Source organism: Acomys minous (genome assembly GCF_964271855.1).
Source record: "Acomys minous genome assembly, chromosome: 6".
NCBI classification, from domain to species: domain Eukaryota; kingdom Metazoa; phylum Chordata; class Mammalia; order Rodentia; family Muridae; genus Acomys; species Acomys minous.
In genome coordinates, this window is record NC_140487.1 from 92,693,208 (window position 1) to 92,718,614 (window position 25,407).

The window sequence follows — 25,407 nt, forward strand, 5'->3', positions numbered from 1 at the left end:
CCCATGCTACCCTAGAATTTGCCTCAGCCTCCAGGTGTTGGGCTCACAGGCGTGTGCCACCATACTTGACTGATTATGACTCCCTGTCTTTCTTTTAGTTGGCTGTCTGGAATTATACATATCTATAGCCCTCAGGTGTGGGCTTGCTGCTTGAGATACATGCTCAGCTCTTCTATTCAGGAAAGGCAAGTGATATTTCATTCTATAATATTATAGTTTGATTGTCTCCCCATTTATATTTTATTGGTTTCAGTTAAAATTCATACACTATTTTAATCTTTTACTATACTTAAGAAGGAGTAAGAAGGTAAGCTTGTGACTATCATGGGTAGATACAGGATGTGTTAGCTTCAGAGGCTCCAAGTGAAAGATCACACAGTAAGGATGATGCTGTGGCTAGACAGAAGGACAGAGAAGCAGGTCCTGAGCTCAAGACAGGTGAGTGGAAAGCCTTTGCTTGCTTTCTCTTCAGTCTTTTGAAAGGTGGTCTTAATCTGTAGCCAAGACGGCCTTGAACTCACAAGGTGGCCCAGATTGACAATGAGCTCAAGGCAGTCTTGCTGCCCCAGCCTCTTGAGTGTTGAACTGCAGGTGTGAGCTGCTTTTCTGGTCACAGAAGCCTTTGACACCTTTGCTAATCTAGTAGAGGAAGTGTGCTCTTTGCCAGTGTTTGACTTCTTCTGGGAGATGTCTTTTGCTATTTTCTCCTGCATTGTGCTTCTTTCTCAGTAATTTGTAAGGCCACACGCTTCCTCCTTTTTCTCTCCCTATTTCTCTCAGCATATTTAAATACTTAGAGCAAAACTTTTTTCCCTCAGATTATAACTCCATTTAATTTTAGTTAATAGTATTTTTCCCAGACTATTTTTTTTCCTGATGGTGCTGGGTCTCTAACCCAAAGCTTTGTACACCTCTGACCTTATGCCCCAAGCTTTTTTTGTCCCCCGATGTGCACTGTTTTGCCTGCATATATGATATATGAGGGTGTTGGATCCTGGAACTAGAGCTACAGACAGTTGTGAGCTGACATGTCCGTGCTGGGAATTGAACCCAGGTCCTCTGCAAGAGTAGCCAGTGCTCTTAACCACTGAGCCATCTCTCCACCCTGCTCCGCTTTAATTATTTTATTTTGTTGTGTTGTTTATTATTAAGTTTTAAGTGTGTTTTGCCTATATGTCTGTACACTATTTGCATACTTGGTGCCCACAGAGGCCAGAAGAGAGCATTGTACCCCCAGAACTGGAGTTACAGGTGGTTCTAAATTACCGACAGGTGCTGGAATCAAGCCCACGTCCTGTAGAAGAACAGCAAGTGCTCTTAGCTGCTGAGCCATCTCTCTAGCCCCAACCTCAAGGTTATTTTTTTTTGTTTGCTTTAGTTTATGGGGTTTTGTTGTTGTTGTTTTGGATTTTGGTTTTTGTGGGGGGCTTTTTGGTTTTTGGGGTTTTTTTTTTTGTTAAATTTATCTTTTTTTTTTTCTTACTTAGGCTCTTCACATTTTAGGAGTATTACTAAATTAAAAGAACCCTTGTATTTTTTTCAAATGCCTTTATAGTTACACTTTTTATATTTTAGTGAACTTTTCAAATGAATTTTATGTATTTGTACTAAAAAAAATCAGACATAATGAGGCTCGCCTTACCTGTGATGCTAGCACTGCAAGCCTAAGGCAGAAGGACCAGTTTGAGACCAGTCTGGGCTACAAAACAAATTCCAAGCCAGCCTAAGATATGCAAGTCCGTGTCCCAAAAACAAACAAAAAGAGAAGGGTGCTAAGTGCTTTCTTTGTTTTAAAATTTTTATTATTATTTATTTTATGTGTATGGATGTTTCATCTACATCTATGTCTGTGTATGATATGCATTCTGGTGTTCATAGAGGCTAGAAGAGGGCATCCAGTCCCATGGGACTGCAGTTAGGATGGTTGTGAATCACTATGTGGGTATTGAACCCAGTCCTCTGAAAGAGGAGTGAGGGCTCTTAATCACGGAGCCGTCCCTTCAGCCCCAAGGTGCTAAGTGTTAAATTGTTGGTTCTTTTCTATGATTTAGAACAGTTAAATTTTATTATCAATTATCTTGTTTTAAGTTTTTATAGACAATAGATGTTCAGTAAAAACTCAGATGGGTGTTGAACTGCTGGATTCAAGTGATCCTTTCACACTTTCAAGTAGCCACAGGTACATGACATTGTGTGCATATTCTTGAAGTGCATGCACGTGCACACACACACACACACACACACTCACACACTCACACACACAAACTCAAGGTTGAGTGGGGCAGTTTTCATTTTGCATTTTATGTACTCCTGTGTTATTTGATATTTTACAAAGACTTTATGTATTTTATTATAGAATGTATTTTTTAAATTCAAAAATTAATATTCGGGCTAGAGAGATGGCTCAGTGGCTAAGGGCACAGACTCTACTTGCGGAGGATCCTGGTTTGATTCCTAGTACTGGCTTTGTGCCTCCACAGGTACCAGACATGTACACTGTACAGGTACATAGAGGCAGACAAACAGGTACATAAAATAAAAATAAATATTTTGCACTTGGGAGGCAGAGGCAGGCAGACAGCTGTGAGTTTGAGGCCAGCTTGGTGTACAAAAGTGAGTCAGGATAGCCAGGACAACTACACAGAGAAAACCTGTCTCAAAAAACCAAAAAAAAAAAAAAAAAAAAAAATTTTTTTTTTAAAAATTAATACCATTAAACTGTAAGCATGCATACGTTAAACAATCTGTTGCCTGGACTGGGAAACTTAGCTAGGAGATCTTACCTAGGAGATCTTTCAGTATAATCTTTCGAGACAGAGTTTCTCTATGTAGTCCTGGCTGCCCGGCACAAGCTTTGTAGACCAGGCTGGCCTCAAATTCAGAGATCCTCCTGCCTCTGCCGCCCCAGTGCTGGGATTAAAGGCGTGTGCCACCACATCTAGGCAGTATAATCTTGTTATCATTAAATTTTAATTTGGTGCTCATTTTTCTTTAGGGTTTTTTCCGAATCTGGAAATTTTATCATAGTTCTTTATTCGCTGACACATAAGGAACCTGAATTTTATGAGTGCCTTCCCTGTGACGGTAGGACACCTGACCTTCAGCTCCAGTTACTAACCAACAAGGAGACCTTCCGCCTTTTCAGTGTAAGTACTTAAGCTCACCTGTGTGTGTGTCATTTTTCCCATCACTCTGACCAAACTATCAGAGATAAGCAAGGAGGGAGAGATTCCTTCCAGCCCCTAGTGTAAGAGAGTTCAGTCCATGGCTGGCTGGCCTCCTGTGCTGGAGCAGACCAGCATGGTAGTAGGACTGTGTGGTGGAAGAGAGCTCCTCATTCATAGCTACCCTGGAGGCAGGGCCGCAGGAGTACAGACACCCTACTGTCTTCTCCCCTTGACTCAGTCAGGGCTTCAGCACATGCAGGGCCCCACCCACGTTCTTGGTGTGTCTTCACCGGGTAATCCTCTCTAAAAGCACTTCACCACTGACATGCGGAGATGCCTCATCCATGTAACTGAGTCAGAGTCTAGTCTAGTTGGTAGTGAAGATTTGCCATCATTTCTTTTCTTAGTCATTTTTTTCAGGAGCTTATGCATTGTAGCGTTTTGTACTATTGAGCTATTGAGGATTGATTTTTGATGTTAGTGTTTTCCTTGTCATCACTTGTTGTTTTGAGACAGGCTTTCTCTGTATACCCCTGGCTGTCCTGGAACTCACTCTGTAGACCAGGCTGGCCTCAAACTCAGAGATTCACCTGCCTCTGCCTCCTGTGTGCTGGGATTAAAGATATGTGCCACCACTGCCCGCCATCATAACTTATTTTTTTTTTTTAATATGTAGGTATAATTAACAATCTTTAAAATTTTTTTCTTGGGTGCTGGAGACATGACTCAGTAGTTAAGAGCACTGGTTGCTTTTCTAGAGGACCTGGGTTCAGTTCCTAGCACCCTTGTGGTGGCTTATAACAACCTATAACTCTAGTCCTAGGAGATCCAACAAAGAACATAAAAGTGCATCTAGGAGCCAGGCCTACTGGCATAGGCATTTAATCCCAGTCCTCAGTAGGCAGAGGGAGGTGGAGCTCTGTGAGTTCAAAGGCTAGCCTGGTCTACATAGTGATGTCCAGGAGAGCCAGGTATGCGTTTTAAGACCTTGTCTTTAGAAATAAAATGCATGTAGGTAGTCATCACAGAGAAAGTCAGTCTTTGAAACTATTATATGAAAACTGAATTTAAAGGAAGAGCCAGGCAGTGGTGGTACATGCCTTTGATCTCAGCCCTTCAGAAGTAGAAGCAGACAGATTTCTATGAGTTTCAGGCCATTCTGGTCTATATAGTGAATTTAACGTAGCCAGGGCTACGTTGAGGAGCCTTGTCTCAGAAAAACAAAGCTAAGGAAAGAAGGATAATGTCTTCTTTTTGCCTAAGCTGGCTTCAAATTCTTTGGCTCAAATAACTGAGACTCCTTGAGTACCTAGGACTACATGTGTCTACTATTCTGGCTTAAATACTACTTTTTTAAAAAAATTAAATTACTGTTTATCTTACATCTCAAAATAAGTAATAAAAATATACTCATTATATAAATAACCATGTGGTTCCACTCAACTCATCTTGTTTTCTTTGTATTTATTTATGGGTTGTACCATTTCATGAATACATTTTTATATTTTTGTATTATTGTTTTATTCACTGTATCCCTGGTAACAGTGAGTTTTATAACACAGGGTTAGGTTTTCATCTCCCTTACAAAGCAGGAGGCCAGGCATTCTACAGAAGCAGGTTACAGAACTCAGAAGTGCTTTTGTCAGTGATCCAGAGTTACTGTTCAAATAAATAGAGTTCTTTGGTATTTTAAGTCAAATCTCAAAAGTGTGACTTCCTTCATTTCAGAATGTTGACCCTTCTGACAAAAATCCAATCCATTTTGAACTCAGTGCCGAGAGTCAAGATGCAGAAGCAGAGGCTGAGTTTCTTAGCAAGATTTCCAAGAATCTTTCAGTTAAGAGGTAAAAGATAATCTTTATTACCATGTATATTTTCTTTACTAGTTACTAGTTTTCATTGAGTAGTTAAAACATTCTGGGGGCAGTAAGATGGCTCAGTGGGTAAGGTTGCTTGCTATTGAGCCCATGGACCTGAATTTGATCTAGAACCCAAGTACAGGCGGGTGGAAGGAGAGAGGCATGTATTCCCTCACCCCGAAGTACGGAAGCATATATACTTTTTAAGACCTCCAATTATTTCTGGTAAAGTTATTTGATAAATCCAGTTCAAAGCTGCTTTTGAATGCTAGGGTTTTGTTTGTTTACTTATTTGTTTAAAGAAATCTTAGTTTGCCTTTTGCCTCTTAAGTTAGGAACTATTTTTAGTTTAAGTCTTGCAGTTTAGTTTAAGTCTAGCAGTTGTCTTGTCTGTTTCTCAGGGTTGGTTTTTTGTTGTTGTTGTTTTGTTTTTTTGTTTAGTAGAAGTATAAAATAATGAGGTTTTTATTATGATGTTTTTACTTATATTTGCATACTTTCTTCCTCCTTTCCCTCTTACTCTTAAGTAGTTCCCACTTGGTTTTCAGGCACATATATGTAGTCAAATCTATCCAAATACAGAAAAAAATATCACATTAATCATTTTGAATCTGGTTTATTTCAGTTAAATTATTCTCAATCCATCCATTTTCCTGTGAATGTCATTACTCCACTCTTTGTAGCTGAGGAAATTCATTTTCTTTATTCATTCTTCTGTTGATAGGCATTTAAGTTGGTTCATATCTTTGCTATTGTTAATAGTGCTACAATGAGTTTTGTTTTATATTATTTATTATTGTTATTATTATATTTTTCAGTGCCAGGGATCAAAGCCTGGGCCTCTTAGTCTACTATTGAGTTGCATCCCTGAGCCATTTTTTAATGTTTTATTTTAATTTACATGATTTATTTATTGTATGTGTATAAGTGTTTTGTCTGCATGTATTTATACTGTTGAAATGATTATTAATCTTTAGTTTTGATTTATAATTTTAGTAAAATCAGCAGTTACTGCTTAACCAGTTTTATACCCAAATAACCATACCGGGTCTAGGATATGTTTAATTAGCCTAAAGCACAGTACTGAGCAATAATTGCTCCATCCTAAACCTCCAAGCTAGTATACCTTCCTCCCATTCAAATTTTCCACATTATACTTGGTTTTCACTCATATCCTAGGTCTTGCTCATTCCTCCTGGTGCATCCTCATTCTCTTCATGTGTATCCACTCCCCTTCCTGTCCTTTCTCTTCCCCTCATTGGACCAGGATGTCCCACCCTATTCTCTGTTATTGCTCAGCATGGGCTAGTTGGTTTTTATTGACAATACAGAGAACAAATGGTGACATGTTTACACAAACGTGAGACAGGAGATACTTAGACTAAACACCACAAGGCCATGTCTGGATTGAAACCAGAGAGTTGGATAGAGAAATCAGCATTTGAATGAATAAGGGTGTACTGTACACAGTCCACAGGAATATTATGCTAACAGTGCACCATGGGCATACAGTGCCTTCAGAGGTCATAAGATGGCATCAGAGCTCCTGCAGCTGGAGTTGTAATGGTTGGGAGCTGCCATGTGAGTACTAGGAGTCAAATGAGCCCTCTGCAAAGTAACTCTGGAGCCCTCAGTGCAGCTCCTTAGCTTTTAACAATGTAACCTGAGCCTGCCTTTCAGTTCTTCTTAACATTATATGTTTAATATATTACAAGAGAAATAAGCAGATACAAATAATCTTTTCATTGATTATTGGAATGCTTTGGTTTTATTGAGAAAATGACTGGTATCAGATATATCAATGTTCAAATCTTTATTCTGGGGGGTCAGACATTAAAACCAGTGTTTGGATCTCAAAACCAAAATATTGGCAGTCTGTATTCATTCTGGAGTTTTTGGTTTGTTTTGCTTCTTTTAGCTTCAGAAACCATCTGTATTCATTGTCTCAAAGCTCCTTACACTATTTTCAAAGCCAAAAGCATGTTCTCTTCAAGTTGCCCCTTTTCCTTCTCTTCTCTGACCTGTGCTTCTATCTTCACATCTTCTCTCCCTGACCCTTAAGATTGTGTTGGGTCAGTGGGTGATGGTGGGCATGCCTTCAGTCGCAGTACTCAGGAGGCAGAAGCAGGCGGATCTCCAGGTTTGAGGGCAGCCTAGTTCTACAGAGTGGGATCCAGGACAGCCAGAGCTATGCAGAGAAATGCTGTCTGGGGCTGGGATGGGAGGGATTGTGTTGGGTCTACTTGAGGAACCCTAAATAACCACTCTTCCTGAAGAGCCTTAGTCACATCCACAGCTTCCTTTACATGCGTAGATCCTGAGAGGCACTAGGGCTAGAGAGGCATCTGAGGTGCTTCCTCCCATCTGTGTGGACATTAAAGTTATCCTCAAACGCTTAGGGCACCAGAAACTAGTGCTTCTAGTCTGTCGCAGGTACAACTTAACTTTCTAAATTCTAAGCCTTTGTCTTACCATTTTATTGAATATTTATGAATGAAAAGGCCTAGTTAAGGAAACAGAATGCTTAATATTAAGGGGCTAGTGTGTGGCTTAGTGGCAGAGTGCTAGCCTAGCATCTGCAGAGCCCTGGGTTTAATCCAACACCACCAAAGAGCAGCAGGGTTGTTGAAACCTTTGTTTTCAGCTCTCAATGAACCTTAATGAGGAATGCTGCTTTAGATTATAGTAAATTTTGCCTAAAAGACTAAGATAACAATTAATTTTTCCCCTTTTTGCTTAGGGTGTTTAAAAAAAAAGCTGAGTTTGCTGTTTGACATCAGCTGAGTGGGGGGGGGGCGCAGGAGGAGGCGGTGTTTAAGATATGTAGCAATAAAATCTGCCATGACAGGGTAAGCAAGTCCTTAATAGCTCCTGCTTCACAAATATGTCTGTCAGATATAATGGCCAGAAGGCTAAAGATGATGCTCCAGCAGTATAGAGAGTTTTGTGTGACTGTCTAGGCAGTGGACTATCTCTGTCATTTTCTCATTTTGGAAGCTGCTAACATGTACTTCCTGTTTATTCAAATAATTAATTTTAATTCCTTCTCAATTCTCTGATGGGGTTGAAGACCAGATAGTTTAGTTTTACAATTAAGCGTAGTTGTTTAGGGGTTAAGATGTTTTTAGGTCTAGATAGAAGTTTTTAGGTTGATAGAGATGAGATACGATAGATACCGATTTACATTCAGAGTTGTAGACTCACCAAGATAGGAAAGATGTTTTCTCCAAGGTTGCCAAATACAAATAGGCAAAACACGATGAGTGTAGCATTTATACATTCCTAATTGTTTTGTGGTCTTTCTTGCTGTAGGTAGTTTATTGGATATATGTGTAATAATATAAATGTATATGTAAAAGTAAAAACATAATTAAAAATTGGAAAGAAAAGAAATGTAGCAGGAACCAGTATTTCACAAAATAACTCAGGTGTGCATAGTAGTGTACCCCCCATAATTGAACTGAGTGTCTACCTTAAGCCTCTGTTCTGCTTGTTCTTTTATTCTGTTCAGTTTACAGTCAATTCACCATCTTTTTATCCCCTCTCCGGTGAGGTCTTATGTAGTGGGGATTAATAGTATATCATTACTGGTAATAAAAAAGGAGCATGATTTTCATCTGTCTGTACTGCTGTCTGCTGAGATGTCCCTTTGTATCTAATCTTTGACAAGTTGATGCAAATTCTTTGAGCCTTCTGTCTTGAGTAGCCTGTACTGAGCACATGCGATAGCATTGTGTAGTCCACATGTCCGTGTATGTTGGGGGAGCGATGAGTGGGACTGCTACAGACCCTGCCTATCGACTAAAAAACTTTATGCAGATTTTATCATTGCTTTATTATAGTGCTTTGCACAGAAAGACCTTTATAACTGTTTTCTTCTCTAGACCACCAGGATTTTGGGAGGTCTCATCTTCAAATCTTCTTAGGAGTTTCTTATTCTTTTTCTCTGCTAAGAAAAGTTTGGCTTATATAAAACAGGATATAGGATGCATTTGTAGGAACTTCACTAATTAATTCTAAGCTCTCTTAGCTTCCCTTATTGCTTCCCTTTTCCCTAAAGCATCCTGAGACTTTATCTGTTTACTGAGATGAACCAAACAACAACAAAAGACCTTTATGCACATAATATTCCCAGTCTTTAGTCTCTCCTCCACATAGATTTTTTTTTTTTACCTTAAACCTTAGTTTTAGCTTTTGAAACTCAGTACCAGCATTAAAATTATTTTCTTCCTTCTCATCGGTGCTGGGGATTGAACCCAGGGCTTTGCATGTACTAATCAACTACTAACCTATATCCCCAACTTTGTCAAAGAGTCTTGTTTTCAGTGGAGCGTGCTATCTGGGATACAATGACTACAGCTGACTAAATGTGAGGTATCCTCCATTCCTAAGTATGCTCCCACTGTAGACATAAGTACATAGAAAAGGGGCATGAATAAGAATGGCATAGTAACACAACTATATGAAAATGCTATAGTGAAACCCGGCACTTTATATGCTAACTTACAAAAGTAATTTTAAAAAGAACTTAGGAGCCAGCTGCATGGATCAGTGGGTGAAGCACTTGATGATGTGAGTCTCATCTCCAGGACCCACATGGTGTAAAAGAAAACCAATTTCTGAAGCCAGCCGTGGTGGCTCATGCCTGTAATCCCAGCACTCGGGGAGGCAGAGGCAGGTGGATCTCTGTGAGTTCTAGGCCAACCTGGTCTACAAAGTGAATCCAGGACAGCCAAGGCTTCATAGAGAAACTGTGTCTCAGAAAAAGACAAAAAAGAAAGAAAACCAATTTCTGAAAGTTCTTTGACCTCTGTGTGTCACACACACATGCATACACACACACAGATACATGGACAGACGGATGATGGGCAAGTGAGCAGGCCGACAGGTGATTGCGCACCAAATAGGTTTTTTTTTTTTTAATATTTTTTAATTTAGTTTTAATCTATGTGCATTGGTGTGAAAGTGTCAGATCTTGGAGTTACTGACAGTTGTAAGCTGCCATGTGGGGTGCTGGGAATTGAACCCGGGTCCTTTGGAAGAGCAGACAGTGCTCTTAACCACTGAGCCATCTCTCCAGCCCCAACCAAATAGATTTTTTAAAGATAATAAAACTCTTCTTTTTTCTTGAGACAAGGCCTTAACTAGGTAGCTCTGGCTGGCCTGGAAGTCACTGTGTAGAGCATAGAGATCTGCCTGCTGTGCTGGGATTAAAGACATGTACCACCACACCCAGCCATGTTTTATGTACATAGAAAAATATAATTCTTTAGTAGTTTTCCTTTTTATCACAGTAGGTATTTAGTACAATGTGTTGAGTATTGTTGGTGTGTATCTTAGTTACTTGTTACTCTCTAACAATATAGCTGATGAAAGGTTATTTTGGCTTGCTGTGTCAGAGGGATTTCAGGTCTTGGGTAGGAAGGTATAGTGACAGAAGCAGCTCCACACACAGCAGTGGACTTGAATGACGGTAGCTTCACATGGTGGGGGCCAGGAGACATGAAGCAGGATGGACTCAGAAGCAAGATTCAGCGATCCACCCTACTGCTTCCAACAGCCAGGCCCTACCTGCCTGCTGGGGGGCCCATGACCTTCATAATGCCACTGCAAGCTGGGGCCCAAATGTTCAAAACCTGAGCCTTCAAACCATCGCAGGATGTGTACCTGTCGTACCATAATGCACATTTAGAGTAAGTGCTAAGTTTTCTTGCTACATTGTTGAATGTGGTCAACCAGGTGTTCAGTGACTATTGGTGTATTGTATGTAGTAGTTAATAAAGTAGGGCTAAACATTCAGTGATTGCGTAAATGGGGTAGGTAATTACTAAACCTGAGGAAACCACCTTTCCTGGTAAACACTGACCTAAGAAAACCACTGGTAGCTGTCAGGTGCTAAATTGTTTCAGTATTTACTAAATGACATCGTCACATTTCAAAAAGGAAAGAACACCCCTGGTTTGTTGAAAGTTTTTCTTCTCTTCTACTCTTTAGATCTTCCCAAAAACTATCTCCTGGGAAAATACCAATAAATAAACGTGACGCTGACCTTGAAGATGAAGATTTTTCTCCAAGACCGAGTCCCAGTCCTCACCCAGTGAGTCAGAAGGTAGTGTCCTTAAATGAGCTCACTTCAGCTTATGTTCCTATAGTAAAGCACTTACGTACCACCTCATCCTTGTAGAAGGGTCATTCTGGCCCTTAGAAGATGTGTAGGGATATGTGTATATATCTCACAGGTGCATGCAGTTAAATAATACTACATATATATGTTCACATATAGGCAATAATGTATATGTAAGTATAGGAAAACTGAGGTTTCATTTGGCTGGCACTCCATGATCACACACCTAATAAGTAATAAAACTGGAATTCCAATTCTGGGGCTTTGGCTTCAGAATTTGGTGCTTTTAGAGGCAGCATAGACTTGGCATTCTTTGTCACCAGTGCCTGGCATCAGTTTTGTTACTGTGCTCAGAAAAAACATACTACTTGCATTTAGAGGTTGCCATTAACCCTTGCTGGTCATTTATTTTTTTAATTACTACCAACTAGTGACCTATTTTTAGAAATATTTACCCTAGTTGAACTTAACTAAAAGGAAATGAAATGGAACAGATTTTTAAAAAAATAATATGGTTGGTGAGTCTTCCTTAAGAAGTCTACACTATTGAGTGTCTTAAATTTCCTCCAAGCATCTCTTTCTCTTAACCCTCGTGGTTAAAATCTGTATTAAAATCTCCAACACTGCTTTAAAAAAAAATTATAGTATAACAGATTTTATGTTCTCTCCTATCTCTTTTATTTAATATTAATAGAAGAGATAACTTAGTGACTTTAATAGGGAATACTCTGAAGTACTTATTGGAGTGTTATTTCTTTAAGGAATAGTAACATGGGCTATTGTATTTGTTGAAGCATTCTGCCTGTAGTAATTTTTTTATAGAATGAAGGTAAGAAACTCCAGTATAATAAATACACTTCCTTTTTTTTTTTGTCCCATAATCTAGATAATTTTAATCAGTATCATAATAAAAGTTCCACTTAAAGTAAGTCTAGGAGCTGGGGTGGTTGTGGACACACTGTTAATCCTACCACTTGGGAGGCAGAGGCAGATGGATTTCTGAGTTCAAGACCAGCCTGGTCTACAGAGTGAGTTTCAGGTCTGCCAGGGCTGTAGAGAGAGACCTGGTCTCAAAAAACTAAATCAGTCAGGGGAATATTTATGTCTATGTGAAGGCAACAACCATGTTTCTTGTGCTCACAGTTGCATTTTTACTGCTTGCCATGTACCCAGAACATATTGGTTGGTGGTCTAAATAATGAGCAAATCTTAATATGTAATTGGATATTATTTGGCAAATGCTTGCCTAAGGAAAAAGAGCAAATAAATTTCCTAAGAGTTTTCTCTCTGCTTTCACGTATAGATTTCTAAGATCCAGCCATCTGTTCCTGAACTTTCACTTGTGTTAGACAGCAACTTCACAGAGTCAAGCAGTCAGCCTAACCCGGTGGAGACGGTGAATCCGGAAAATCCTTTGCTGAGGAGGCCATCGCAGCCTGAGCTTCGCGATGACAAACACAGCTCAGAAGCTGATGCTGGGGAGCCTTCCTTGAAGGGAATGCCAAGTCAGTTAGGCCAGGACACTGCTTTGAGACAGTGTAGAGGGAAGCAATCGTCTTGTAAGAAAGAGAGCCCCCAGCTCAGGAGTGCTTACGCTGACCCGTCTCCCAGTGTGCTGTCTCCTGATGTATCTGAGAGACTTCAGGCAGTTTCTGCTGTGAGCCTGCAAAAGGAAGGCTGTCCGACGAGACCTTCTACACAGAATGCTAGGCGGCCCTCTCGTGCTCCACAAGCCCAGCCACACAATTTTGTTTTTTCACCCCATAATTCGACAAGACCAATGGACCTTCAAGTACCCACTCCTTCACTACCACCTTACTATTCCACCAACATCTGCAGCTGTTGTCAACACCATGGTCATATTCAGTATAGTACGATAAATTCTTGGCAGGGAAATACAATAGGGTCCATTCAGGACCTCCGCTCTGAAGCCCTTCCAAAACATGCATTATTTCACTCAAGTGGGTGCCCATCTCTGTTTCATAATGCCATCTACTCTTCGAGTAGCCCTGTGGCCACAAAACCTCAGGGAGGCATGGACAGCTATTCTCCCCACAACCCTGAAGATCCATCCCCTGTGGCAGGACCTTCACATGTGGACTCCTGTGTGCCACAGCCTTGTGCCATGTGCATGCACACACCCAGTACAGCACCAGATAATGGCATGATGGGACTATCTCCTGATGCATATCGCTTTGTCACAGAGCAAGACAGACAGCTGAGACTACTTCAGGCACAGGTTTGTGTGGAACTTTCTTGGTGCTCTTAAATTTGTAACATATTTCCTTAGTATCTGGCAACTCTACAGTGATTATGTTTATAGAACTGTACAATATTAGAACCAGAAAGACCTTAAGGCTAAATTCTAGTCCCTCTTGTTTTACAGATAAGTGAGGTGTAAAAGTTACTTTTATTCTCCTGGTTTAATTGTTGTCTTGGAGGCTTACTGCCTCCTGCTAACCTAGTCCTAGAAGCTTCTAGCCTCTGTACAATCTAATGTAGGCCTAGAATGTTCTCAGCCTCTGAGACTCACTGCTTAGTAAGCTCGCCCTTACTTGTTCTTTCTGAGCTCTGGGCTGCCTGGTTCAACTCAGCTGTTTGGGTTCAAACTCTTCTCCCCGCTGACTTATTTAATCTGGCTTCTCTCTTGACCCTAAATTGCTCTGCTTGGCCTCAAACTAACTTAACAATTTGCTCTGATCTTCTGGCTCCTTCTCGTGTTCTGGCTTGTCTGTCTTCAGTGAGGATTAGAGAGAGTAAGTCAACCCCGCTCTGTATTGTTAGTTGGTAGGACTAGGGCCAGAGAGCAAGCCTTCTTTCCATCTCTGTATCCTAACTTAGAACATAATTGCATTTTCTTTCAGTTTTTTCTCTAAGCCTTTATTATACAACTAAATCCAAAGGCTGGCGTGCCTTTAGTTTTACTCACCGTAGCCAGTGAGTCTTTAGGACCTTCCTTGCTACTGTATTGGAGACCAGTTACCGATGAGAAACCAGTTAAGACCCTCTGTGTTTCTGCTTGTTTTTATTTGTTTGGTTTGGTTTCTTTTGAGACATGGATTCTTGAGGCCTTGGTCTTGAACCTTTGATCTAAGAACGTAGGACTTGAACATTTGTTCCTCCTGCTTCCACCTACCAGGTACTGGATTACAGATGTGCACCACCGCATTTTGCCATCCATGTCTATATAAGGCTTGCTCCACTCCTTTTACTCGGCAGTATTCCCTGTCTTCAGGGCTTTTATTACAAGGGTCTTAGTCTTTTAGTTTAACCTTACCCAAAGCTTAGTCTGAGTTTGCCTTTTTCCCTTATTTCTCATCAACACCCTTTTTTTTTTAAAGAATTATTTATTTATTTTGTGTATATGAGTACTCCATTTGCATGTACACCTGCATGACAGAAGAGAGTATTAGATCAAACTACGGATGGCTGTGAGCCACCATGTGGTTGCTGGGAATTGAACTCAGGACCTCTGCAAGAGCAGACAGTGCTCTTAACCGCTGCGCCATCTCTCCAGCCCCAACACCCGTCTTTTACATACATATCTCAAACCAGTTCTTCTCTTTCCAACCAGTGCTAGTGAAAATAACTTGAAATGCATGTTTCATATTTTTTGGCTCTATAACTATACAAATATGTGACTACTCTACATAATGTGTTATTTAGAAAAATATTTTAAAGATCATCCTAGGCTCTACAAGAAGCTATCTTTTAAAAGGGGTTGGGGTTGGGTGGAGAGATGGCTCAGTGGTTAAAATAAAGTTAAATAATATTTTAAAAATCTTTTATAAAATTGCATTTTACAAGAAAAGACAAAGGTCTTCAAATTCTGCTTAAAATTCTTCAGATAGAAACACCTGAGAAAAATGATACTTTTTTTTTTTTTTTTTTTTTTTAGTTTTTCGAGACAGGGTTTCTCTGTGTAGCCTTGGCTGTCCTGGACTCGATCTTGTAGACCAGGCTGTCCTCGAACTCACAGCGATCCACCTGCCTCTGCCTCCCAAGTGCTGGGATTAAAGGCGTGCGCCACCACTGCCCGACCTTATTTTATTTTTAAATAACTTTATTTGCTTGGGAGGCAGAGGCAGGCAGGTCGCTGTGAGTTCGAGGCCAGCCTGGTCTACAAAATAAGTCCAAAACAGCCTAGGCTAACACAGAGAAACCCTGTCTCCGCAAACCAAAAACCAAAACCAAACCTTTTTATTTAAGTATATGTGTGTAAAACTTCATGCCTTTATGTGCGCCTGTCTCAGAGGAGACAGAAGGCTTACATACATGTATCCTCTAGAGTTACAGGTGGTTGTGCCCCCCGATGCAGGTGCTGGGAGCAATCTCTCCAGCCCCAGCTTTTCTTTCTTTTTTTTAAAAATATTTATTTATTCGGGTCAAAGCCATGGCAAATCCAAGTCCAGTCAATCTGGTGGTCTTTTTTGATGGCACATTGGTGGCCAGGAAGTTGGTTGCATCAAGACTGAGCTGTTTGCAGACATGGTGCCTAAGACACCAGAGAAGTTTAGGCAGTTCTGCCCTGGGGAGTTCAGAAAAGGTGGTGTTCCCATAGGATGCAAAGGGTCGGAAAGGATTTCATGGTTCAGGGTGGAGATTTTGTTAATGATGATGGTACTGAAGTCACTGGTATTTACCGGGGTCCATTTGTAGATGGACATTTTCAACTGAGACACTCGTTCCAGGCCTGCTTTCCATGGCCAGCAGTGGTCCCAGTACAAATGGCTGCCAGTTCTTTCCCACGTGTTCTAAGTGTGATTGGCTGGATGGGAAGCATGTAGTGTTTGGAAAAATCATTGATGGACTTCTAGTGATGAGGAAGATCGAATGCTCCCATAGGCCCCATCAATAAGCCCAAACTGACAATGGTGATCTCACAGTGTGGGGAAATGTCATCTAGACTGAGACTGAGCCAGGTCTGCCGTTTGGGGTGACATTCTCCCCTGAGTCCAACAAGCTGGACTGCCTCTGTGTTTGCTTCCCTGCCTCCACAGGTGTGATCCAGGACCTGGAAGTGTCACAGATCACAACTAAGAGCCTGTTTAAATTGTGAAATGTAAATAAAGTATGTTTTTAATGTTAAAAAAAAAAAGATTTATTCACTCATTTATTTATTATAGTGCATGTATGCCTGCACGCCAGAAGAGGGCACCAGATCTCATTAAAGATGCTTGTGAGCCACCATGTGGTTGCTGGGAATTGAACTCAGGCCTTTGGAAAAAGAGCCAGTGCTCTTAACCTCTGTCCCATCTCTCCAGCCTAGCTTTTCTGTTTTTTAAATAGAGGTAAATTCTTTGAGATTTACAAAAATTTGAATGTTAATAAAACATTAAAGACTAAAAATGTTAATATAGTTAAATAATTAATGTTTTCACATTGAAAAAGATTATCATTTATTTTCTGTCTTGCTTTAAAAAAGACTAATAAGACTTAAAGAGAAGAGACTGGAGAGATGGCTCAGTGGTTAAAAGCACTGGTTATTTTTCCAGAGGTCCTGAGTTCAGTTCCTACCAACCCCATGGTGGCTCGCAACCATCTATAATAGGATCTGATGCCCTCTTCTGGTATGCAGACATATAGGAAGACAGAACACTCATACATAAATAAATAAGTCTTAAAATCTAAAGAGATCCATTAAGCTATTTAGAAACCTTAGCTACTTACAATGTATAGTTATAGACTGTATGCTCTCATTTAAATTATCATTACATGAAATATAACATAAAATTTTTTTCTATAAATATACAATATTTTCTTCATGAGTCCCCCCCCCCTTTTTTAAAGAAACTTTGGGTGTGGGTGCACATGTGTGTGCCTACACATGGAGGCCTAGGGTCAGCCTTATATGTTGTTCCCTCAGGAACTGTCCACCTTATATTTACTGTTGTTATTATTATTACTGAGAACAGCAGTTATCTTGTGGATGATAGCAATTTCAGAGTAATACACAGTATGAATGGATTGAAGTTTTATACAGCATCTAACTATGAATTGAAGGAGCAGGAGGAATACAGAGCAAACAGGGAACTACTGATAGCAGTTGATCCATCTGAAAAGGATAATGAGAAGGGCGATAAGTACATTTTGATGTTGCTGATACATTATTCATACATCACACAATTTACCTATTTAAAGTGGACAACCCGCTGGTTCTTTGTGCTTGTAGGTGTTTTGGGGAGTCTCTCGGTGGGACCTGGGGCTTAGCTAGGCTGACTAGTCAGTCTGAGGGTGTGCTGTTTCCACCTTCTCAGTACTCCCATTGCAGGTGCACATCACACCTGGCTTGTACTTGGTGCTGGGGAACAGACTCAAGTCCTCATGTTTGCATGGCAAGCGCTTCATTAGCTAAGCTGTTTTCCCAGCCCCGGGGGACTTTTAGACATTTCCATGTGAGTGGAAATGAAGAAGTTTATTGCTTTGGGTCATTTTCTAAGCGTACACATGGGCTTTCCAATTTGTTTCATTTTGTTAACAGTTTGAACTTTAGTCTATTGCAGCTAGTATACCAGTGGATATCCTTATGCCTATAGCTTATTTTCAGTGTGTTTATTTTTATGTATTTTTTATTTATTATTTATTTACGTCTTTCAATTGTGAGCCTTTAGACTTTAGCAGCTGAGCCATCTTTTCAGCCCACTTTATTTGCATCATTTATTTATATTTTTAGATATATATGTGCTAACATCACTGTGCCATAGATCCCTGCAAGTAAACTTAAATGTTTTAATTCTGGTTGTGTGTATGTGTGTGCGTGTTTATGTGTTAATGTTGACCATGGTGTGCATGTGGACAGACAAGAGTCAAGGAGTCAGTTATTTCCTTTCAACACATGGGCCCTGGGGAACTGTCTGAGGTATATCAGGATTGGCAGCAAGTGCTTTACTTAACCTACTGAGCCATCTCACTGGCCCTCCAGAAGCAAACTGTGAAGTCAAAGGAAAAAAAATTTTTTTTTAAATTGAGAGATATCAGACTGGTATCTGGGGGCTATAGCTCACTGGTGGAGCACTTGCCTGGAAATACAAAAAAATATTCAAACTTGCTCCTCTCCTGGCATTCACAGGCTGTTTTTGCATAATACTTAATGGAGTGGGCAAATGAATTGAACAAATAGATTCCTTAGATTCTAATTCAGTTTACAGCCGATATAGATGCTATATAGCCTTGGAAAAGCAACCTTATTGATAACTATAGTAGTCCACTAAAATTAATTAAACTAGTTAATCATAATAGTATCATTTAAAGGAAAATACAAAATCAAAATATTAAAAAAATCTGCAACAAAGCAAATAAAGGATGATGTTCCTCACTGTAGTATATATTCAAGAAAAATTGAAAACCTTTTGTACCTAAGCTGCTGTGGTGGTGCACCCAGGAGATGGAGGAAGCAGACATCTGGGAGGCCAGCCTGAGCAACAAGAGCAAGGTTTTAGGTCGGCTGCGACTACTTAGCAAGATCCTACCTTAAAACAACAAAATAAAATCAAAATAAAACAAAAACCCCTGGATACAAATATTCATAGCAACATCAGAGGCCAAATTAACTATAAGCAGCCTGGTTGTCCCTCAAGTTTTGATAAACTTGGTAAGCATATCTGCACAGTGGAGTATTCAGCAGTCAGAATGGTTAATGTGGTTAATCTTGAAAGCTCTATGCAAAGAGAAAGGAGCCAGGCACACAGCTCAGCTCTGTATACGAAATGTCCAGAATCAGCAGTGGCCGTGATCTAGAAAGTGTGTAAAGAATGACACAGACTGGTGGATATAGGGGCTTTTAGAGTTTGAAAATGCTCTGGAATTAGTGGTGATTGTTGCTTTACATTTTCTGAATATGCTATAAACTTCAGAATTGGTGAATTCTAAGGTATGTAAATTACATCTCCATTTGAAAAAGAGGAGGGAAGGCTCTTGGTGTTGGGACCTCAGTTTTACTACTTGTCATACAATCTCAACAGGTAACTAATGTTTCAAGCTTCTCACCTTAAAATGCATTTTCATAGTATACTCTTCATGGAATTGCAAAACTCACACATCAAATCTGTTGTATTAGGGCTAGAGACATGGCACCGTGGCTAAGAGCACTGGTTGCTTTCCAGAGGACCTGGATTCAACTTGTAGTATCCACATGGTGGCTCACAGCTGCTTGTCACTCAAGCCCCAGTGGATCTGATGCTCTTTCTGGCCTCCATGGATACTAGGCATGTAGGTGATGCAGACACCATGCACCTAAAATAAGTAATTTGTGGTACAAGAAAGAACCAATCAATGTTAGCTGCTGTTTGTTAGTATTTTGGTTTAGTGTGGCCATACAATGTTGACTAAACTTTATAAAATGTATCTTGTATAACATGCTTAATGCTTGGTACACGAAGCTCAGGGTATGTATGCCTCCATCTCCATTCTTACTTGATTTATAATTGAAATAGCAATAAAATATACCAGTTTGGACCGGGTATGGTGGCACACGCCTTTAATCCCAGCACTCAGGGAGGCAGAGGCAGGGGCCACCCTCATTTACAAAGTGAGTCCAGGAGATCCAGGGCTATACAGAAAAACCCTGTATTGGGGGAAAAAAAATACTGGTTTGAAGTCTTTGAATAAAAATTATGACTTGGCTACACGTGGTGACGCATGCCTTGGGAGGCAGAGGCAGGCGTATCTTTGTGAGTTCAAAGCCAGCCTGGTCAACCAAAAAGTCCAGGATAGTTAAGGCTCGAAAAACTTAAAAAAACAAACAAACCAAAAAACAATGGTTTGAAGCCATTGATACTTTCTCCATAAGTGTCGATTTATGAATGTTAATCTAACTACTTGTGTGTTTCACTTTTAGATTTATACTTAGTGAAACTGGGTCTTAGTAGCCAGAGATAATGGCTTTCTGCACTAAGTCTCATGGTATGATTTAATTGTATTGTGAGAAAACACAGTTAAAAGTCAGCTTTGTAATGACTAGAGTATGTGTAATTTGTTACTAAACTGTGCTGCCAGTTCTGTTGATTGCTGCATCGCCTGTTATTAATTGACACAGATTCAGCGCTTATTGGAAGCACAGTCTCTAGATCCTGGCCCCCCTAAGACGGTAGCCACTGTGGAAGACACCGTGAAAGCGACAAGACAAATGGAACTGGTTTCCATGGGAGCACAGTCTTCACCTGGCTTGCACATGAGAAAAAGTGTAAGCATTGCTGTGAGCACAGGTAATTTTGTTTTCAACTGTAAGAAATTAGTTTTTAGTGCTTCTTGCATTTGCCCTTTGAAGGAAAGGAGCAGAGGAAGGAGATGAGGAGACGGCTTAGTGTGGTGCCTGCCACACAAGCCTGAGAGGGTCTGAGTTCAGGCCTTCAGTACCCATGTAAAAAGCCAGGTGTGAGCCTGTAATCCCAGTACTCGGGAGGCAGAGGCAGCTGGATTGCTGTGAGTTTGAGGCCAGCCTGGTCTACAAAGCGAGTCCAGGACAGCCAGGGCTACACAGAGAAACCCTGTCTTGAAAAGCAACAACAAAGCTAGGTGTGGTACTGCTCACCTATGATCCTGGCGCTGGGAAGGCTGCATCGAGAGGATGCCTGGAGCTCCATGGCCAGCGAGTCTTGCCTAGTGAGCTCAAGTTGAGTTCTCAAAAAATAGGATGGAGAGTGGTAGAGAAGGACACCTAACATTGACCTCTGGTATCCATATACGTTTGTACATGTGTGCTCACACTTGCACACATGCACACCCATAGAACACACCCAAAGAAAGAAAAAAATTAGTAGTATTTTTCTGTCTTGTAAAATTCTGTATTCACTACACTGTAGTTTCTTATTGTTTTGTTTTTGTTGGTTGGGTGTTTTGTTTTGTTTTTTTAGGGGGTAGGGGAAGAGTTGTTCAAGATAGGGTTTTTCTGTGTAGCCCTGGCTATGGTGGAACTCATTCTGTAGACCAGTCTGTCCACCTGCCTCTGCTGACCAAGTGTGGGTTTAAAGATGTGTGCCACCACTGCCTGGCTATTGTTTCTTATCTATGTCAATCACTAGATCAACTTCTTTGGATCTAGAAACGGCTTATCCACTTTTGTATCTTTTATCATACATTGAAACTTAATATCACTTATTTAAAATGACAAGTTTGCACATTTTGGGGTTTTGTTCTGTTTTGTTTGATTTGGTTTTTTGAGATAGGATCTCTCTATATAGCCCTGTCTACACAGGGACCTGCTCTGTAGCCCAGGCTATCCTGGAGCTCCCAGAGATCTTCCTACCTCTGCTTCCCAAGTGCTAAAATTAAAAGCCTGTTTCACCATACTCAGTTCCAAAACAAATTATTAATAGTCATTTTAACTAAGAGACTTTTAGAAGTATATTTACTTTACATATACTTAGCTTTCTCTAAAGGTATAGAATAAGAAAGACTGTGACTTTTCAAAATTTTTTTCTAAAAAAAATAAATATGTCAGGTGTGGTGGTGCATATCTTTAATCCCAGCACTCGGGAGGCAGAGGCAGGCGGATTGCTGTGAGTTAGAGGCCAGCCTGGTCTACAAAGTGAGTCCTGGATAGCCAAGGCTACACAGAAAAACCCTGTCTCAAAAAAACCAAGAAAAAAAAAAGTAAAGTTAAATCTTAATGTTACTGATTCATTTTCATAAGATCATTCAAAGTAGAGCATGTTTTCATGATGATGCGTGCCTGTCGTCCAAATGCTCTGGAGTGTCTGGAATTTATGGCCAGGTTGGTCTCTGTACCTTGTTTCAAAAACAAAATAAAAGATAAAAGAAAAAGAGAGAAACCATTTCAACTTAAATGTTTTACTTCTTCAAACCAGTGCATTAACAGTGTTTCCCAGGTTGGAAAATGTAAATAGGTCATGGTGCAAGAGATTATTTGAGGTGGTGTACAGATAAGTGTCTTAATTTTATAAATCTATTTTTCTTTTTGGATTTATTTTTTTAATGTTGATGAGCATTTTGCTGCATATATGTATGTATGTTCTAGTATCTGAACTAATTTATCCCCCAGGTGCTAGCCTGTTTTGGAATGCAGCGGGTGATGATCAAGAGCCCAACTCACAGCTGAAGCAAGATGATACCAAGATTTCCAGTGAGGACATGAATTTTTCTGTTGATATTAATAATGAAGCAACAAGTCCTCCAGGTAGCGCATCTTCATTAAAAGCAGTTGACATTCCCAGTTTTGAAGAAAGCAACCTTGCTGTAGAAGAATATAATCAGCCTCTCTCAGAGTCCAAGTAAGAACCTTCCATTGACTGTTTCACAGTACCTTTTTTTTTTTTTTAACATTTTCTTTCTTTGCAGTGCTAAGGATTTAGTATATTTTATTTATGGGGGCTGTTTTTGTTTTGTTTTGGGAGTTTTGTTTATTTGAGACAGGGCTTTTTTTTTTTTTTAAGTTTTTTTGAGACAGGGTTTCTCTGTGTAGCCTCAGCTGCCCTAGACTCATTTTGTAGACCAGACTGACCTTGAACTCACAGCGATCCCACCCCTCCAAGTGCTGGGATTAAAGGGGTGCACCACCACGCCTGCCTCTTAATTTTTACTTTTATATACATAATAAAAAAATAATTAAATTTGGCGTTCAAAATATGACCTCATATACTTTTTGTGGTAAAAACATTTAAAATCTGCTCTGCAATTCTGAAAGGCACCATGCACTATTGTTTATTAGAGGCACCGAGATGTACATTTTCTTCCTCTTTGAGACATTGATGTACTTACTACATTTTCATTGACGTTTTACATAGTAAGTGTCAGTGTAACAGAATCTCAAAGAGAACTTTCTTCAACTATTCCCACCTGTCAGATGTTGGATTTGTTAATCTGAGTGAATTGCAGCATCTAAAGAGAGTTTTGGGGGCTGGAGAGATGGCTCAGAGGTTAAGAGCACTGGCTGCTCTTCCAGAGGTCCTGAGTTTGATTCCCAGCAACCACAAGGTGGTTCACAACCATCTATAGTGAGATCTAGTGCCCTCTTCTGGCCTGCAGGCACATAGGCAGGCAGAATACTGTATAAATAATAAATACATGACTCCAAAAAAAGAAAGAAAGCGTCAGCATTCTGTGTGCTCAGACCTCACTTTTAGAGACCCTAATAATACAGAATTCCAAATGACTGTACAACTATTTGAAAGACACAACTAAATATTTACATATAAAATACAATTTTAAAATAATAGAAGATGTTTGTTTCAAAATAATAGAAGATGAACTGGCCACATATAGAAACAAAGCTGGGCAGTGGTGGTGCACACCTTTAATCCCACGGTTTGGGAGGCAGAGGCCAGCCTAGTCTACAGAGTTCTAGGACAGCCAGGGCTATACAGAGAAACCCTGAGTCAAAGTGAAAAAGAAACAAACAACACAAAATTGACAAAGAGGTAATTTTTATTTTTATTTGTTTGTTTATTTGTTTTTTGAGACTGGGTTTCTATGTGTAGCCTTGGTTGTCCTGGACTCTCTTTGTAGACCAGGCTGACCTCGAACTCACAGCGACCGGCCAGATTCTGCCTTCCGAGTGCTGGGACAAAGAGGTAATTTTTTTTTTTCCCGAGACGGGGTTTCTCTGTGTAGCATTGGCTGTCCTAGACTCGCTTTTGTAGTCCAGGCTGGCCTCGAACTCACAGCGATCCGCCTGCCTCTGCCTCCCGAGTGCTGGGATTAAAGGCGTGCGCCACCACGCTCAGCTAAAGAGGTAATTTTTAAAACAGATTATATGTGGTATTTTGTTAAACAGTTTTTACTTGAGTTAGGAGTTTTCCTATTATGAAATTTTCTATTGAAGTAATGATTCCAAAGTAATTTAAATTTTCAGTAAATTTGGCAAAATTTAGCAAGAGTTTTATAAACTTTCAGCATGTGCTACACCACACTTGGCACTTAGTGATCAAGCAGTGAGTAAAACAGCTCCCAATTGTATGAGTTTAACACATAAGCAGTAAAAATGAGATTGTTTCATGTAGTGACCATTTCTTAAAAAAATAAACTAGGGTGGTCAGGTGGTGTAAGCTGAGATGGGAGTGGGTGTAGTCAGCAGGTGGCACAGCACAGCTCTGAGCCTAGCATTTGAGCAGTGGTCTGACGATGATGAGCCGCTCATGACATTGTCTCTGAGAAGAATGCTCTGGTTGAAGGCAATGGCAAGTATACAGACCCTAGGGTATATGAGAGCTTGGGGTGCCTAGACACAAGCCATCTACCAGCAAGGCTGGGTGTGGTGACTGAGCAGGAGACAGTAGAAAATAAGGTTGGAAACAGAGAAGGGATCCAAATTGGGTAGAACTTCGTGGGTTTTGGATTTTTTTTTTTCATGTTCTTTAAAATAAAGGAAGGTGTTAGGCAGTGGAGCTCTGTAGTACCTCAGGCAGTGTCCTGTGAACTTACCTTGGTAAGAGAACTTAGATGTGAAGGAGCATGGGACAGGCAGACTTTGGTTTTTTTCCAAATTAAAAGACTTCTGATACCAGTTAATATCGATTTATAGTTAAAACAGCAAACATGTACCCCAAAAGCTAAAGAAAGAAAACACATTCCTTTTTGTTTCATAATACTGTTTTAATCACAGATTCAATTAAATGTTATTTGTATACCAGTTTATTCAAAAACCTTTTGTGTACATGTGTACATCTCCCCAGGTACACTGAGTTCCTGGACAGGGTGGTGATCATTCTCTATCTTTGGCACAGTACCTCCCATGTGAGCTCATTCATTCATTTAGACAGTCTGGCTGTCCTAGAACTTGTTATGTAACACAGGTTGGCTTTGACCTTGCGATCCTCCTGCGGGCTAGGATGACAGGTATGCTCATATCCAGCTCATGTTAGCTTCTAAATGTTTACTGACAGAAAAAGCCTCGAGTCTGTATGTATATTATTTGGAATAATAACAGAAATTCCTTGACTTAATTCACTTTTTAAATTAATTCATTTTTGTGTATATTTTACTTGCTGTATATCTGTGCACCATGGGCTTGCCTGTCGCTTGCAGAGGTCAGAGAGGACATATAATCCCTTGGAACCAAAGTTACAGATAGTTGTGAGCTGCCAGGTCCCTTGGAAGAGCAACTAGTGAGTGCTCTTAACCACTGAGTCATCTCTTCAGTCCCTTCCTTGACCGAATTCTGTATACTACAGAGTACTTTCTAGCATTGTTTAGGTTTTCAAATCTCTGAAAATCCCCAATCCTTTGGTAGTTAGAAACTTCAGAAAAGGACCTAATTTAACTGGTGGAATGAAACTAATTGCTTTTTCAGGACATTTAATCA

The 25,407-nt window shown here is 40.1% G+C and overlaps 1 protein-coding gene and 1 pseudogene across 6 annotated transcripts in view; both read left to right on the forward strand.

Annotated features, from left to right (window-relative positions):
* STIL (STIL centriolar assembly protein) overlaps positions 1 to 25,407 on the forward strand; it is a 51,284-nt gene that overhangs the window by 17,217 nt on the left and 8,660 nt on the right. For 3 of the 5 annotated variants that reach the window (XM_084787821.1, XM_084787822.1, XM_084787825.1), the window contains 7 exons: positions 99 to 185; positions 2,996 to 3,146; positions 4,896 to 5,011; positions 11,021 to 11,135; positions 12,454 to 13,389; positions 20,185 to 20,353; positions 22,150 to 22,378. In XM_084787821.1, the coding sequence (XP_084643947.1) occupies positions 99 to 185; positions 2,996 to 3,146; positions 4,896 to 5,011; positions 11,021 to 11,135; positions 12,454 to 13,389; positions 20,185 to 20,353; positions 22,150 to 22,378 (1,803 nt within the window). The remainder of the gene's footprint in view (positions 1 to 98; positions 186 to 2,995; positions 3,147 to 4,895; positions 5,012 to 11,020; positions 11,136 to 12,453; positions 13,390 to 20,184; positions 20,354 to 22,149; positions 22,379 to 25,407) is intronic. The other 2 variants (XM_084787823.1, XM_084787824.1) reach the window with 2 other exon arrangements.
* LOC311600789 (peptidyl-prolyl cis-trans isomerase H-like) lies at positions 15,314 to 16,235 on the forward strand (annotated as a pseudogene). Its single transcript has one exon. The product of its transcript is annotated as a peptidyl-prolyl cis-trans isomerase H-like (transcript).